Source organism: Antedon bifida, chromosome 4, assembly GCF_963402885.1.
Source record: "Antedon bifida chromosome 4, ecAntBifi1.1, whole genome shotgun sequence".
In the NCBI taxonomy this organism is placed as follows: Eukaryota; Metazoa; Echinodermata; class Crinoidea; order Comatulida; family Antedonidae; genus Antedon; species Antedon bifida.
The window spans coordinates 31,788,443-31,806,050 of record NC_136229.1 but is presented as its reverse complement, the minus strand read 5'-3'; the positions used below and the strand labels follow the sequence as shown (position 1 = coordinate 31,806,050).

Genomic DNA, 17,608 nt, shown 5'->3' with positions numbered 1-17,608 from the left:
GTAAACTATTTTTTAACGTTTTGGGGCGACTTTGCGATAGGGCGACTTTGTGATGGGGCGACTTTGCGATGGGGCGACTTTGCGTTGGGGCGACTTTGCGATGGGGCGACTTTGCGATGGGGCGACTGTGTCGGGGCGACTTTGTTTTGGGGCGACTTTGCGATGGGGCGACTGTGTAAGGGGCGACTTTGTATGGGGCGACTTTGCGATGGGGCGACTTGACTAGCATCCGGCTTAAAAAGGTACTACAGGCCTAGCCTACGCTATTATTTAGGGGATGATCGATTCAGGTTAGTTTTACGAACACAAATTCATAGATTCTGAACGAATAATACATAACTAAATTCAATATCGAGATTAATAAAACAAAATGTATGTTTCATATCATGTGTAGCTAGCTCGATGTCGAACTACAGTACAAAAACAACAACATACGCTGGTGGTGGGTGGTGGCGTCGTCTGCTTCTCTAGTTACGAATTTTCAAGAAAATAGTTTTGAAACATTTTTTTAAAAATATTGTTTTAAAACATGTTTTCTCATGAGTATAGTGGACAATCTAGCGTAATTATGAGTCATGAGCTACTGTACCGGCGGCGAGGATGTATACTATAGGTCTAGGCCTTATATAATGTGTTTTTTTAGTGTTTAATTATTATATGTTTCGGAAATTCCTAAAGTATAATTTTAACTTCTACGTCACCAAAGCGGGAATTCCCAAACTAATTTTAGATTTCGGGCTCTTGCAGTAGTCAGGTGTATTTACCGTCCAAAACGGAAATTCCAGAGTCTAAATTTACTCACTGGAAAGTCGAGACGCGACTAGATACATAAATACTGTCTAGCAACGAATGCAAGCATTATTTCCAAAGGATATTGGCGGCACACACCACAAGAAAAATGTCCCGGGGTTGGAATTGACAAAGGTTTTAGTTCCGGCGTATTCGCGAAATTGTCAGCAGATACGTTCTTGAAAACCAGCGGCAGACTAAGGTAAGTTTTGTAAGACATTTATTTAGGCCTCGAGGATCCGAGGCATAATGGCATTTCGGCTGAACGAGCACTCACAATCCTGTGTCGACTAGGAGCGCTGCATATAATTGATATTCTGTCAAAAATAGATAGGCCTATCAAAACGTAGTTCTAATTTCATTCCTCTGGGCATTGCTCATGGACCCTATAAGCTCCGGGCCCTTGGGTTTATCCAGTGAGCGCGCGCATAGCCGTTACGCCACTGGTGGTAGGGGTGCGCGGCCCATGCACAACCCCCTGTGTGATCCGCCCCATTGTTGTCAGTAGATTCACACCGCCTTAAAACAACCTAGCAAATTAACTCATTTAATTTTCCTTGTCAATAATTTGCATACCATAAATATATAATGTCTCCACATTTCTTTTCTCCATCTAAGTTTTCACTATGGATCCATGAATATTAAGATGTACGCTATTTAAAATATGATGTTTTAGTGATCATGAACTATAACAATATTTTGTTTTTATTATAGAATAATTGCATCATGAGTTGTAGGCCCGGCTGTAGACCTAATAGGCCTAGACACCTCTACTCACGGTATGAAACTCTGGTGTGTCATTGGTGTAAATCAGAAAAGGAGTTGTGCCAGAAGGTGACGTCGTTAGCTTATAAAGGTCTTACTAATCCTTTGAGTTTTCTTCCGTCTGGCGAACTTAAAAATGAAGTCCAGAAAAAAATTGAGCAGCTTGGGTTGATCCATGATATCCAACCGAATATGAAAGAAGTAACGGAAGAATTTCGAAGAGTCTTTAAAGAGTGGTCAAAATATCGCTTGGAGGTTATTGAAGAGTTGACCAAGTTTATTGGTGAAGTCATAGTAGCTAATACTGGGAAAAAAGTAGTAAAGGTCTGTGGTAAGGTTACCAGTATAATCGGAGGATGTTTGGCTATCGGGGCTCTTCTACTCGCCCCCGAGACTGGAGGAATTTCATTGTCTGTTTGGGGAATTCGTGTAACCCTAGCATCCAGAATGATTCAGATAGGAGCAGAGGTTGTAGACGGTGCCTTCACTCACATCCAGAGCAAACGAGTGGCAAAGTTGCTAGAAAAAGATCGTAAAATGACAGAAAAAATGGAAACTGCTGTTGAATCTTTGATGACAACCAGTAAACTCTTCAATGATGCTGTCGAAGAGTTTGAAAAAAGACATCAGTGGTTTGGAATGGATGAACTTGCCGAAGGAGTCAACAATCTAAAACTGGAGTATTCCGAAGCGAAATCAGCTCTTGATGTTGTGGGAACAGCTCTGAAAGCAAAACCGTTCGAAATGCCTTCAAAGACAGTCCGTGGCGTAACTGGATTTCTCATTGGAATTTACGTAATAATGGACGCTGTAGATTTGATGAAAACTATAAAGGACATTCAAAATGGATCTAAATCTGACCTACAGGAACATATCACGGCATTGTCAGCAGTGCTGATACGTGAACATGAAATATTGCAAAAACAATATGAAAGTTTCTCATAATGTTTGTCTGAACTTGTTTGGGAAGTCGGGGGTAAGCTAGCTATCGACGCATATTAAAGACATTGGCAGCCTGAACTTGATTCAAGTCAGGGTATAGCTAGCTATCGACGCATATTAAAGACATTGGCAGCCTGAACTTGATTCAAGTCAGGGTATAGCTAGCTATCGACGCATATTAATGACATTGGCAGCCTGAACTTGATTCAAGACAGGGTATAGCTAGCTATCGACGCTTATTAAAGACATTGGCAGCCTGAACTTGACTCTGAAGCCAGACGATGCTATGACATTGCGTTGTTGAATTAAACTATCCATAAACATGGTTCTATGACCAAACAAATCAGGAAAAACTAGGGTATTTCCGAGAAAGAACTTTATTTTAAATAAGGATCTTTTTTTTTATATCAAATGTATATTAAATGTGTTGTACTGTTACTTTAATATTGTTTTTAAAGTAGTGTAAAATTGTAATACTTTATTTTAATTGACATTCAGCTACTATTACCCACAGCTACTATTTTCCAGTATAGTTTGCCATTTGATTATTTATATTGTATATTTTATATGTACGTTCATACGAGAAACAATGTTCACCAGCAGCAATAATGAAAATAAACAAATAATGAAAGTGAAACTAATCGACCAATATTGAAAATCGTGACTAAGATCAATCATTATTTAGGATGTTAATATTGTATTATAATTAGACGTTAATCGATACAGTAACAAAACAAATAATATAATTACACATAATAGGACCTAATTAAGAAACTGGAAATTACAATAATTTGATAACTGATTTAAAAATGTATTCATGTACAGCACAGACCGTGACAGCATGTTTGTATATAATTCACCGAGCAATTTAAATAGTGTTGTTATTAACACAGGAACAATAAATGATAAGTTTGTTTGAAACATGATTTTGCTTTATTTGTTTTCACTACGCGCACACAAGTACTTTTAATTGTTATAGCAGTCCTCTATTTCTCAACATTGTCTTAGCTCAGCCCTAACCATGCAGGCAGGACTGGTCCAGTTGGAGACGTATGCCTAAAATATTTTGTTTCATATTTCCAAGTCATAAGAAGTCCAATTTCCAAGTCCAAATTGTTGTATTTCAAATCATTTCCAATTTTCGCACGCACCCTCCCCTACGCCTCAGGTTACGTTAAGGCCAACTCAGACAGCGTCGTACGACTAGGCCAAACGAGTCGTCTCGTCGGGAAAAAATGGAACAATCATGTTTAAAGTTTTCCCGACGACCTAAAAACTACGCCCGTCGCCGTCGAAAGAGGACTCGTCTCGTAGGGATTCAACTCAGACAGCACCGACGAGTCGAGTCAAGACGTTTCGTTGGCCTCGTCGAACGACGCTGTCTCAGTTGGACCTTATAGAACAAATTACTAAAACCGGTTTCAGGGGCCTGTTTCTGCTGGCAGAAAAACGGTTTTTTCTCTGGCACTGAAAATGGCCCTATATGGTAAAATGGTTTTTCTGATTGAAAATTGATTAAGCTCAATTGTAAAAAACGGTTTTGTGGAAATTTTTTTAGCTGCAACACATAACAATTGACGTGGTCTCAATTTGATCAATCAGAAGGTCATTGACTGGCGGGAACATTTGATCTCTAAAATATGTATAGTATAGTATAGTATATATCACATACAAGTGATTAAAAAAATGGTTTTATTTTAAGTAAAAAGTAAGCTGCAACATATGGTCAAAAACGTTGTTATAGGATAACATTGAATTAGATTAAATAGTCCTCTAGTCTTCATCGTAGTTTAATTAATACATTTTGTTTGTTACCGACTACGAAATTGATGCCGTACCTCACGCCCGTCATTTCAATTAATTTCCAACCACCCTATACTTTTGACATTAAAAAAACCCCTGATAAATTCCATTTGACTTATTTAAAATAGGACGAACGGAAATTCCCCGTGCACCTATTTTTCCGTAGGCCTACTGGAAATTCCACAATCTATATAAATTTCCCCTAATCTATATGAATTTCCCCCAATCTATATTTTGACTAATGACATTATAAAAACGCGACACACAAAGCGCTGACTGTATTTGGCTGCTGAATATTGATAGAGCTGTACGGTACGTAAATTTTCAACAGACTGCTCTTCGTGACGTTTATCATATCGAATACTAAACGTGAGAGACAAAAGGTTTTTGGAACCAACTTCTTTAGTCCAGCAGAAAGGTATGTGTCACAGCCTAGTTAATATGCAGCCGTGGATCTAGGATGATTTTGGGGACTTTCGTAAAAATAAATAATTAAATACTAGTAGAGCTTCTATCATAATACGCATTTTCACGAAACGGAAGACATCTTCGATCGATCGATGACTCGACAATGCTGTGCAGGGAAGCGTAACCAACATAACAGCGTTTTCAGGGGGATTTCAGGACGTAACTAACTTCTTAACGGAAATGGTCGTATGAGAGAAAAAAGATTTGCCTACATTACTGAATGATTACAAAACAATTTTGTCACCTAAAATTCAACGGAAAAAAGGACACAGTGTTGAAGAAGCGCATAGACACACTGTCCATACCGTTTTACGCCGCGGTGCCTATGCCTGTGTTTTACTTATCATCTTTGTTACGTTTTAAATCATACAGTGATGTAGGCTAATATTTTAGGAACATTTTACAGTAAAAATTGTGTCCATATAAGTCTGTCTGTTAAGGAAGTACGAATTTTTAATAACTTGTCCTCCGAAAATAAGTTCGACGCGCTATTATTATTTCTGTCGGTTACGCTTCCCTGCACATCATTGTTTGTCATCGATCGAAGATGTCTTCCATTTTGTGAAAAAGGCTTATGGTCTAGCTATTGATTATGAACAACATTGTATAATAATGTGTATAATCAAGAGAAATTAGTAAATTCCTCCATGGTATAAAACTGTGATCACATGTCTATCAGGCAAAGCATATAACTAATTTGCCTATTATTATGTTCCACCACACAAATTACATTTAGATGTCATGTGCGAGTGTATCAGGACGTATACCTTTTCCCCCAGAATGTCCTACATTGTTATGAATTGTTTACTCCAAAACAATTGCGGTACACAATTGGTCGAAAGACCACACACATTAAGACCCAATAACCTACTTTTTACTCCTATCAAATTCTTACCTAAAATGCATATCGAAAATTAACCAGATTTATGTGCCCGTCGTAAACTGATTAAAACGACCTACAAATCTTGGTTCCCACTAGGACGTAACGCAAGGACGTAGACGCAACCCAAGCGAGTTGACCAATCACACGCGACTGTTCGAATAATCCACCGCTTGAGATTGGTCAAATCACTTTGCGTTGCGTTACGTCTTTGCTAGATCCGTCAGTGAAACTGATCATTTGTTTTTTCTTTCTTTTTCTCTTTCTTTTATTTATTTCTCTAATTGTTTCTTTTGCTTCTTTTGGCCCATGTGATAGCGATTTTCATCTTGCACGAAGTCACGTAAAGCTAACATTATAGATTGCCTTAGAAATGTGTCCATCTATGAATTAAAAAATAATTCAAAATCAAGAGGTTAGGGTTATAACACTTAATTTTTCGTATTTTTATTTTAGAACTCAGTAGCATCATGAGTAAGCATCTTTACCCACGATACGAGACAATGATGTGTCACTGGTGTAAATCAGAAAAAGAGTTGTGCCTGATGGCTACGTCTCTGGCAGAGAGTGTTATGAAAAATCCATTAAGTTTTTTTCCATCTGGAGAACTTAAGAAACATGCCAAAAAAGAAATTGGGCAGCTTAAATTAATCCACGATATCCAACCACAAATAAAAGAAGTAAACGAAGAATTTCGACGTATCTTTAAAGATTGGTCAAAATATCGCTTAGAAGTTATTGAGGAATTGACCAAGTTTATTGGTGAAGTCATAATGGTAAAGACTGGAAAAAATGTAGTAAAAGCCGGTGCTAAGATTGGAAGTATAATTGGAAGTGCTTTGACTATTGGGGCACTAGTGTTTTCCCCCGTGATCGAAGGAATTTTGTTATCTGTTTGGGGAATTCGGGTCCTACTAGCATCATGTGCAATTCAGCTTGGAGCAGAAGTTGCAGACGGTGCCTTCACTCACATCCAGAGCAAACGAGTAGCAAGTTTGCTAGAGAAAGATCGTGAACTAACGAAAAAGATGGAAACTGCTGTTGAATCCTTGATGACAACCAGTAAACTCTTCAGTGACGCCGTTGATGAGTTTGAAAAAAGACATCAGTGGTTTGGAATGGACGACATTATTGAAGGAATTGTAAATCTGAAATTGGAGTACTCTCAGGCTGAGTCTGCCATTGCTGGTGTCGGAAAAGCCCTTAAAGCAAAACCATTTGAACCACCTTCAGTAATGGCCCGTGGTGTCTCTGGATTTCTCAACGGAATTTACATAATTATGGATTCTATAAATTTGATGAAAACTATACAAGACATACAAAATGGATCTAAATCTGACCTACAGGAACATATTACGGCATTGGCAGCAGTTCTGATACATGAGCATGACACATTGCAAAAACAATATGAAAGTTTCTCATAATGTTTGTCTGAACTTGTCGTGGTAAGCTAGCTATCGACGCATGTTAAAGACATTGGCAGTCTGAACCTAATTCTGAAGCCAGACGATGCCTATGGCCTTTGAGTTGAACTATCCAAATCAGAAAAATAAATAGAGTATTGTCAAGAAAGACCGTCCGAATATACACGTTGTTTTAAATAAGGATCTTTTTTATTGTACAGGATTTCTGTTTTAATTTGATAATATTTGTTGTATTTAATATGGTTTTAAAGTAGTGTAAAATTGTAATACGTCCATACTTTATTTTAATTGAGATTCAGCTACTATTACCCACAGCGTTATTTTTTTCCAGTAGTTTGCCATTTGATTATTTATATTGTATATTTTATATGTACGTTCACACGAGAAACAATGTTCACCATCAGCAATAATGAAAATAAACACATACTCAATGAAGTGTAACTAATCGACCGATTGCAACTCGTGACTAAGATCAATCATTATTTAGGATGTTAATATTGTATTATAATTAGGCGTTAATCGCAACACAAATAATATAATTACACATACTAGGACCTAATTTAAAAAACTGAAAATTACAATAATTTAATAACTGATTTTGGAAATATTTATCATGTATATAAAAAATATGTATTCATGTACAGCACACACCGTGACAGCATGTTTGTATATAATTCACCGAACAATTTAAATAGTGTTGTTATTTACACAGGAACAATAAATGATGATGAATAACATGATTTTGTTTTATTTGATTTTACATACGCGCACACAAATGCTTTTAATTGTTATAGCACTGCTTTATTTCCACCCGATTCTGTAGCTGTTAGTACACTCAGTGTGGAAGACTGTCGACAGTCTGCCAGAGACCTGTCTGACTGTATTAAGTACTTTTAATACACGATATCGCTGTCATTAGGTTCATATCTATAGACAATTTGTAACGTTATAATATGTATTCAATATAAAATCCACTCGGCAACCAGAATAGTATTAGCAGGTTTATCGTATTGCCATGCATGGATAGGTGTTTTCCGCCGCTTTTAGGTTTTTTAGGCCTAGGCTAGTCAATTATTGTTATTGATTATACGAATTACGTAATTAGTTTAGTAGCTCATCTACCTTTTTAGCAGGGCATAATGAATATCGTAGCTAGGCTAGGCCTACTAGCGTCAAATCAACCAATTATTTGGGTGGTACGAGTTTAGGGAGTTAAGTACGAGTTGGCATGTACGAGTCGACCAGGGGGTGAATCGACAGGGTACACCTACTAGAGCATAGGCTATAGTCCTGCGAGAATGGGAAATCTGGCCTAGATAGGCATAGGCCTACATTGGGTATGCCCAAAAAAAAGCTATCCTATCATATCCTATGAGCATAAAAAGGCCTCGTAGAGCCAGAGGTGTTAGCCTACTATGGATCACTATTATTTAGGCCTAGCTAGCCTAGGCCTAGGAGTTAATTTTAAATTAAGTAGGTAGGCCTAGGCTCCAGTAATTTCGGTCGCGTTTTCGGCCTATTTTTCAGGAAATGTGAGAGGTGAGGTGGGTTAGCCCAGCTAGGCTAACCTAACCTGTAAGTAGTATTCTAGACCATCCATGATGGGTACGGGTTGGCATTTGTACGGGTTGACCCGTATCTGTATTCTAGCTAGGGTGCTGGTCAACCCGTACCCATGCCAACCCAACTTGGCTAACTCGTACCCAAATCATTGGTCAACTCGTACCCACTTGGGCTAACCCGTACCCAAACCAATTCGTATGTAATATAAATATACTTTTAATAGCATTCGCCATTAAACATAGGTACGGGCCAGCCCATGATTAGTACGAGCCAGCCCATGATGGGTACGAGTGAGCCAAAGTGTTGGGTACGAGTAAACCAAAATTTGGGTACGGGTTGACCTGTACCCTTCTAGCTAATCGTACTAGGCCTCGAGTAGGTCTACGCTAAAGTCCGGCTACAATAATAGTCTATTCTGTTTATAGCTTTATTGATAGCTGGGTTCAAATCTGGATTGGGACGGCTTTTCCTCATTCTAAAACAGATTTATGGAAGGCAATCGCCGCCAAAAATACAAAAGTAAAACAAACAACGTACTTTCACGATTTCCTTATCATAATAAAATAATATATGAATTTAACTGTAATTATTGTATACATAGTAATTGCCATTGCATATATTATTATTATATATTATACGGTTTGGCTTTATTTGCTCTTATGCTTATTTCCTCCAACGTACAGAGTACGTAGGGCTTCCAATTTGCTTTTATACCTGTTAATTTAAAAATTGTTTATGCCTATTGTTGCATAACGTTCAAATTTAGACTGTAAATACTGGGATGATCACCCTAAATTTTCTTTTTCAATTAACAATTTTATATTTCACAGCTAGAAAAAAGCATACAGAGTTTTTTTTATTCATAACTGTTGAATTGCATCCCAATACATGGTACCTATTGGTATTATATCTATCAATATAAAGTACTCTCTTATAAATAGATATCCAAACTACTCCAACTACCTAATCTAATAATAGTACTATTAGCATACTACTGTACACTTTGTAGACAAGAAATAAGTTGTATCCACCTAGAGGACTTATGGTAGTACTGTGTACAGTCGATCGTCCTCTCACTGGCCCGGTCAACATAATCTACGCCTAGATTATTACAGTAATTAAAATACATATTTACAGAGATTTTTTTATTTTTGCAGAAAAGTTATGTGTAGAGAAAGCAGTACTCGTATTAAAAACTAAGCAGGTTGTACTCTTGAACGCAAACTGGCAGGATATTTTAAATATTTTTTATTGTTGAAATGATGGAATCCTAACTTCATTTTCCACGAATTGGAGACAAAGACATATTACGATCCTTTTATTTAAATTTATTTGGATAGACCTCCATGTAAATTCATTAAAGGCTATATGATTGTTTTATATTTTAATATGTGATAGAAAATCATTGTGCATAATGAGGACTAAGAATCTAATATTTACTTGCATTCTCATCTTTTTAAAATTGTATTTATAATGCTGGTAATGAGTTTACTATTGAAAAAGTCATGTTTCCACTTATCTCAAATTGTGGCACACCTCTAACCTTGTTAGAACTGACTGTGTTCTACATTATTCTGCTATATAATAGTGCTTCCACCATACTTCAACCTGGTAATTGAATAAATTTCACCGGGGTAAAATTTAAACTAATTATCATCCTTTAACATAAAGTATCCTCCTGAAACATGTATTTGTACTGTACTTCATCTAATATCCATTACTTAATACTAATTTGGGTGATTTATGTCTAACTTCAGGAATGATCTGAGGCTAGAAAAACGAATTTCTGTACATATAATTTATATAAAAAATAAACCAATGTTTTCCTAATAACTTAACCCCTAGGTTGATAACTAACAAAGAAATTATTGAAATTGTGTTCTTACAATATAGGTGTACTGTATCTACATATGCATACTGCGTTGAAAAGAAGAATGTTTTATAGTTATTATAGGTTACTTCCAAATATTAAAGGTCTGATATCTAACAGAAACTAAATGTTACCAAACTATGTTTTTGAAAATCTTTATGATATAATAATTATAATAATATGAACATAATATTAAATTATATTGACTATTTTTGATAATCATCATGTCCTTATAAATTCATTTATATTTATTTTGTGGTAATATAGTTCATATATTATGTATTAAATAAATTGGTAAGGCCCTATACTGTTTATATTTAAGGAAAGTTTATAATACACTATTATTTTATGCCTACCAATATTAGTATTAATTGTTTATGTAACTATTTTGTCTAATTGCATTGAATTTGTGTATAGGCCAATGGCATTAATGTTTTTCTCAAAGTAAATTAGCCTAATAATGCCATATTTAGACACATAATTCATTGATTTCTGATATTCTGTACTTGTGTATGCATTACTAAAATAGTAGTTATTTTATTACTTTTTACTCTTATAATGTATGTATAAACATTTATTCATTTTTTTTTACATTTTTAAATTTAAAAATTATTAAAATACCTATCTACCTTTCTGTTATTGTTACTATTATAATATTTTTTGAGGCAGATTGATTTCAATAAAAAAAATTTAAAACAATTAATTTGACTTATACTGTACTATGTTAGTTCAGGAGATGAAGTGTGTGTGGGCAGAATCTGGTGTGTTGGGTGTTGGTGATGTGAGGTGTATTTTTGTCACTTTAAGACCTAAATTAGATGTTTTCTGAAGAAAAGAAGTAAGCGGATAGGCTTTCAAACAACTTCAAGAAGATTCACACAGAAATAATTACTTCCCAATAAAATAGTATGTAACAGTTTATATTACAGTACGTTGAATAAACTCGAGCGGAAAAATAACACACATAAAAAAACATTCATTTTCTTGTCGAAAAGCGCCCTCTCTAGTTTTCTATTAATTTATTAATAATTATTATTAATTAATGAGTAATATAAACATATTTTTAACATTTAATGCTTGAAGCTGATTCTACTCATAACAAAGTTTCATACCTCCAAATTTCATGAACGTATTCAAAGCACTTCAATAAATATCACATTGAACATTAAAAATTAGGGTTATGATAGAATTTTGCTTAAAAACATATACAAAAAACATCGATAAAAAATACTTTCCGAATTTAAAAACATTTGAAACTTTTTTAATATGTTCAATATAGGTTGCTCTATTCACAGAAACAAAATTTCATTCATGAACGTTTTTTTTTTCGTTGTTTTTTCAAAATCGTTATTAGGTTTAAAAAATGCGTTGGAGTTGTATGATCTTTCATAAGTGTACATTTTGTAAAAACGTAAATTTAAAAAATCAGTGATATGGCTCGATATTTATTTATTTTTTGCAATATGGATGGAGCAACCTATATTGAACATTTCTACCAAGTATCAAATGTTTTTGAATACGAAAAATATTTTTTATCGATGTTTTTTGTATATGTTCTTAAGCAAAATTCTATCATAACCCTAATTTTTAATGTTCAATGTGATATTTATTGAAGTGCTTTGAATACGTTGATGAAATTTGGAGGTATGAAACTTTGTTAGGAGTAGAATAAGCTTCAAGCAATAAATGTTAAAAATATGTTTATATTACTCATTAATTAATAATAATTATTAATAAATTAATAGAAAACTAGAGAGGGCGCTTTTCGACAAGAAAATGAATGTTTTTTTATGTGTGTTATTTTTCCGCTCGAGTTTATTCAATGTACTGTAATATACACTGTTACATACTATTTTATTTGGAAGTAATTATTTATGTGTGAATCTTCTTGAAGTTGTTTGAAAGCCTATCCTCTTACTTCTTTTCTTCAGAAAACATCTAATTTAGGACTTAAAGTGACAAAAATACACCTCACATCACCAACCTCCAACACACCAGATTCTGCCCACACACACTTCATCTTCTGAACTAACATAGTACAGTATAAGTCAAATTAATTGTTTTAAATTTTTTTTATTGAAATCAATCTGCCTCAAAAAATATTATAATACTAACAATAACAGAAAGGTAGATAGGTATTTTAATAATTTTTAAATTAAAAAATGTAAAAAAAAAAATGAATAAAAGTAATAAAATAACTACTATTTTAGTAATGCATACACAAGTACAGAATATCAGAAATCAATGAATTATGTGTCTAAATATGGCATTATTAGGCTAATTTGCTTTGAGAAAAACATTAATGCCATTGGCCTATACAAAAATCCAATGGAATTAGACAAAATAGTTACATAAACAATTAATACTAATATTAGTAGGCATAAAATAATAGTGTATATAAACTTTCCTTAAATATAAACAGTATAGGGCCGTACCAATTTATTTAATACATAATATATGAACTATATTACCACAAAATAAATATAAATGAATTTATAAGGACATGATGATTATCAAAAATAGTCAATATAATTTAATATTATGTTCATATTATTATAATTATTATATCATAAAGATTTTCAAAAACATAGTTTGGTAACATTTAGTTTATGTTAGATATCAGACCTTTAATATTTGGAAATAACCTATAATAACTATAAAACATTCTTCTTTTCAACGCAGTATGCATATGTAGATACAGTACACCTATAGTGTAAGAACACAATTTCAATAATTTCTTTGTTAGTTATCAACCTAGGGGTTAAGTTATTAGGAAAACATTGGTTTATTTTTTATATAAATTATATGTACAGAAATTCGTTTTTCTAGCCTCAGATCATTCCTGAAGTTAGACATAAATCACCCAAATTAGTATTAAGTAATGGATATTAGATGAAGTACAGTACAAATACATGTTTCAGGAGGATACTTTATGTTAAAGGATGATAATTAGTTTAAATTTTACCCCGGTGAAATTTATTCAATTACCAGGTTGAAGTATGGTGGAAGCACTATTATATAGCAGAATAATGTAGAACACAGTCAGTTCTAACAAGGTTAGAGGTGTGCCACAATTTGAGATAAGTGGAAACATGACTTTTTCAATAGTAAACTCATTACCAGCATTATAAATACAATTTTAAAAAGATGAGAATGCAAGTAAATATTAGATTCTTAGTCCTCATTATGCACAATGATTTTCTACTATCACATATTAAAATATAAAACAGTCATATAGCCTTTAATGAATTTACATGGAGGTCTATCCAAATAAATTTAAATAAAAGGATCGTAATATGTCTTTGTCTCCAATTCGTGGAAAATGAAGTTAGGATTCCATCATTTCAACAATAAAAAATATTTAAAATATCCTGCCAGTTTGCGTTCAAGAGTACAACCTGCTTAGTTTTTAATACGAGTACTGCTTTCTCTACACATAACTTTTCTGAAAAAAAAAAAAATCTCTGTAATAATTACTTTAATTACTGTAATAATCTAGGCGTAGATTATGTTGACCGGGCCAGTGACAGGACGATCGACTGTACTACCATAAGTCCTCTAGGTGGATACAATTTATTTCTTGTCTACAAAGTGTACAGTAGTATGCTAATTAGGTAGTTGGAGTAGTTTAGAGAGATACATCTATTTATAAGAGAGTACTGTATATATCAAACTATCTGTGTTGGCCACCTTTGTATTTTTAGATATAATACCAATAGGTACCATGTATTGGGATGCAATTTAACAGTTATGAATAAAAAGCTGTGAAATATAAAATTGTTAATTGAAAAAGAAAATTTAGGGTGATCATCCCAGTATTTAAAGTCTAAATTTGATACAACAATAGGCATAAACGATTTTTAAATTAACATGTATAAAAGCAAATTGAAAGCCCTACGTACTCTGTATTTGGAGGAAATAAGCATAAGAGCAAATAAAGTCTTGACCACAGGGTGTAATTCACTATTTTAAATCAGTAGTATGGCTGTACTTATGTGTTGGACCATACTGTAATGTGGTCCAGGTTGACGGGCCTGGAATGATGGTAGTACCAGTATACCGTGTACTGTAGTTTAGCCTCAAGAAAATACCATGTAGTAGTTGGAGTAGTTTGGAGAAATACAGTAGAGATTTACGAGACTTGGTGTGTGATGATTCAGTATGATAATTTGTGCTGTGAAAGACAAAATTGTTGAATTGTGAAGAAAATATTGTAAAATATAACAAGGAAATTATAGTTTTATACAGTACTATAGTATAATCAAGGGGTAACCATATAATATATAATAATAATAATAAATGCAATGGCAATTACTAATATTATGTATACAATATTACAGTTAAATTCATATATTATTTTATTATGATAAGGAAATCTGTTTTAGAATGACAAAAAGCCGTCCCAACCCAGATTTGAACCAAGCTATCAATAAAGCTATAAACAGAATACCATTATTGTAGCCGGACTTGGTAGCATAGACCTACTCTACTAGGCCTAGTAAGATTAGCTAGAAGGATACAGGTCAACCCGTACCCATGCCAACTCGTACCCAACATTTTGGCTCACTCATACCCTCATGGGCTGGCTCGTACTCATCATGGGCTGGCCCGTACCTATGTTTAATGCTATTAAAAGTATATTTATATTCATTAAAAAGATTCATTCGGTTGGTATTCCAAATAAAATATAATAGTTAATTATATCTCAACCGTAACAGTAATAGTAATGGTAAATAAAATAATCGTTATTTACTAATATTACTATTACGGTTGAGATATAATTAACTATTATATTTTATATTTATATTACATACGGGTTGGTTTAGGTATGGGTTAGCCCAGGGTACGAGTTGACAAATTATTTGGGTACGAGTTAGCTAAGTTGGATGGCATGGGTACGGGTTTACCAGCACCCTAGCTAGAAGAATACGGATACGGGTCAACATGTACCAATTCCAACCCGGGCGTACCCATCATGGATGGGCTAGAATACTACTTACAGGTTAGGTTAGCCTAGCTGGGCTAACCCACCTCACCTCTCACATTTCCTGAAAAATAGGCCGAAAACGCGACCGAAATTACTACTGGAGCCCTAGGCCTACTTAATTTAAAATGAACTCTAGGCTAGGCCTAGCTAGTAGTAGGGGTGTAGTAGTAGTGATGCGTAGTAGGCTAACACCGCTGGCTCTACGAGACCTTTTAATGCTCATATGATGGCTTTTTTTTGGGCGTACCCAATGCGATGGGGCGACTTTGTATTGGGCGACTTTGCGATGGGGCGACTTGACTGGATTCCTGTAGGCCTATGCCTTCTAGGCCAGATTCCCCATTCCCGCAGACCTATAGCCTATGTTCTTCTAGTAAGGCTAGTGGTTGTACCCTGGTCGACTCGTACCATGCCAACTCTTACTTAACTTGAGTGTAGTAGGCCTAGCCTCTACTATATTGAGTATGCCCTGCTAAAAAGGTAGATGAGCTACTAAACTAATTACGTAATTCGTATAATCAATAACAATAACTGACTAGAAGGCCAAAAAGCAGAGGAAAACGCCTATCCATTCTTGCATGGCAATACGATAAACCTGCTACTATTCTGGTTGCCGAGTGGATTTTATATTGAATACACTATTATAACGTTACAAATTGTCTCTAGATAGGAACCTAATGACAGCGATATCGTGTATTAAAAGTACTTAATACAGTCAGACAGGTCTCTGGCAGACTGTCGACAGTCTTCCACACTGAGTGTACTAACAGCTACAGAATCGGGTGTTATTTCTCAACATTTCTCAGCTCAGCCCTAACCATACAGGTAGGGCTGGTCCAGGCTGGAGACTTAGGCCTATAATATTTTGTTTCATATTTCGAAGTCCTAAGAATGTTTATGTATTGTACATATTTATTTTTATTGATCAGGCACTAAGTTATGAATATATTCGTATTCGAAGACTGAGCATGACATTTATCATAGGCTTAACAGGTTGTTGCTGCATATAAATACATTTTTTTTCTTCAAATTATTGGTATAATAATAATCAGGGGGCTTACCACCTATCTGATAGGACAGAATATTCTCTGTTTAGTAGGCATACAAGTCTTATACAAATTTGAAGTAAGTTTAGTGACTCTGCGCGGTCACTACGCGTTTTCACCGGAATGACGAATCAAGACCGATTGGTGGACAACGTATGGTGTGAGCGAGTATTTTTATCAACATGACTATGCATACAAATTATCTTTCGCAGCAAACACATTTTGTTTTTAGTCGCGTGGACGCGACTCTATAGTTCACTATGTCGGTCGGTCGGTCTGTCGGTCTGTCTGTCGGTCCGGTATCACTATGCGTTTTATCGCTTTTCTGTACTTTTTGAACTGTTTTGATGTACAGAAAAGTTTTAAAGTACATTACTTTTTGAAAGTTCATTTTTTTCTGAGAGCACGCGACTTATGGCTGTTGGCCTTGTTCTGTCTCACTTTAACCGACAGACTATGGGAGAAAATATGATATGGTACACCTATATAAGATTCTGTAAACAAGCACTGAATATATACAGTATATAATTCATAAATACAATAGGTATAAGGTGATCTAAATTCCATCCGATCACACTATTTATGATCAATACTATAATATACTTCATAAACTGTCATCAATACTTAATTGATAATAACGAGTGTATTTATATCTGTGCTGACAGTAATCCTAATTTCACGCAATGCTTATGCAAAGTCTTAATAGTTTAAAGTAGATTTAATAATAGGAATATAAAAATACCGTTACTTGTCTTACAATTTCTTTCTGTAAATAATGGACACTAAAATAAATCATTACTACGATGCAAACAAGGGTAACGATACGAACGTCACACAATCGAAATTTTCTTTAAAAATCTAACTACTGGATGATAACTATTATAGTGGATTTTCCCGACACACACATAACAGCTGTTCCGATTACTGTTATCTAGACTCTACATTCAAAGGTAGGAATTACAGTTTGTTTATGCTAAACTACATAACAATAGGATACTTACTGATAAACCAATCATATCAATGCATTTGAAGTTGAAGTCTAAACTAAAAATACTAACATTCTATGGAAAC

General features: G+C 34.5%; 2 protein-coding genes across 2 annotated transcripts; both read left to right on the top strand.

Moving 5' to 3' along the window:
• The first annotated feature begins 753 nt into the window (after positions 1-753).
• Positions 754-2,871, top strand: LOC144839447 (uncharacterized). The gene is made up of 2 exons (XM_078694806.1): positions 754-991; positions 1,504-2,871. Exon 2 carries the CDS (start codon positions 1,516-1,518, stop codon positions 2,497-2,499), a length of 984 nt encoding a protein of 327 aa, XP_078550932.1. The 5' UTR covers positions 754-991; positions 1,504-1,515; the 3' UTR covers positions 2,500-2,871.
• Positions 2,872-4,589: 1,718 nt separating this feature from the next.
• On the top strand, positions 4,590-7,874 carry LOC144840104 (uncharacterized). Its single transcript, XM_078695766.1, has 2 exons — positions 4,590-4,717; positions 6,104-7,874. Exon 2 carries the CDS (start codon positions 6,118-6,120, stop codon positions 7,069-7,071), a length of 954 nt encoding a protein of 317 aa, XP_078551892.1. The 5' UTR covers positions 4,590-4,717; positions 6,104-6,117; the 3' UTR covers positions 7,072-7,874.
• The last annotated feature ends 9,734 nt before the right edge of the window (positions 7,875-17,608 follow it).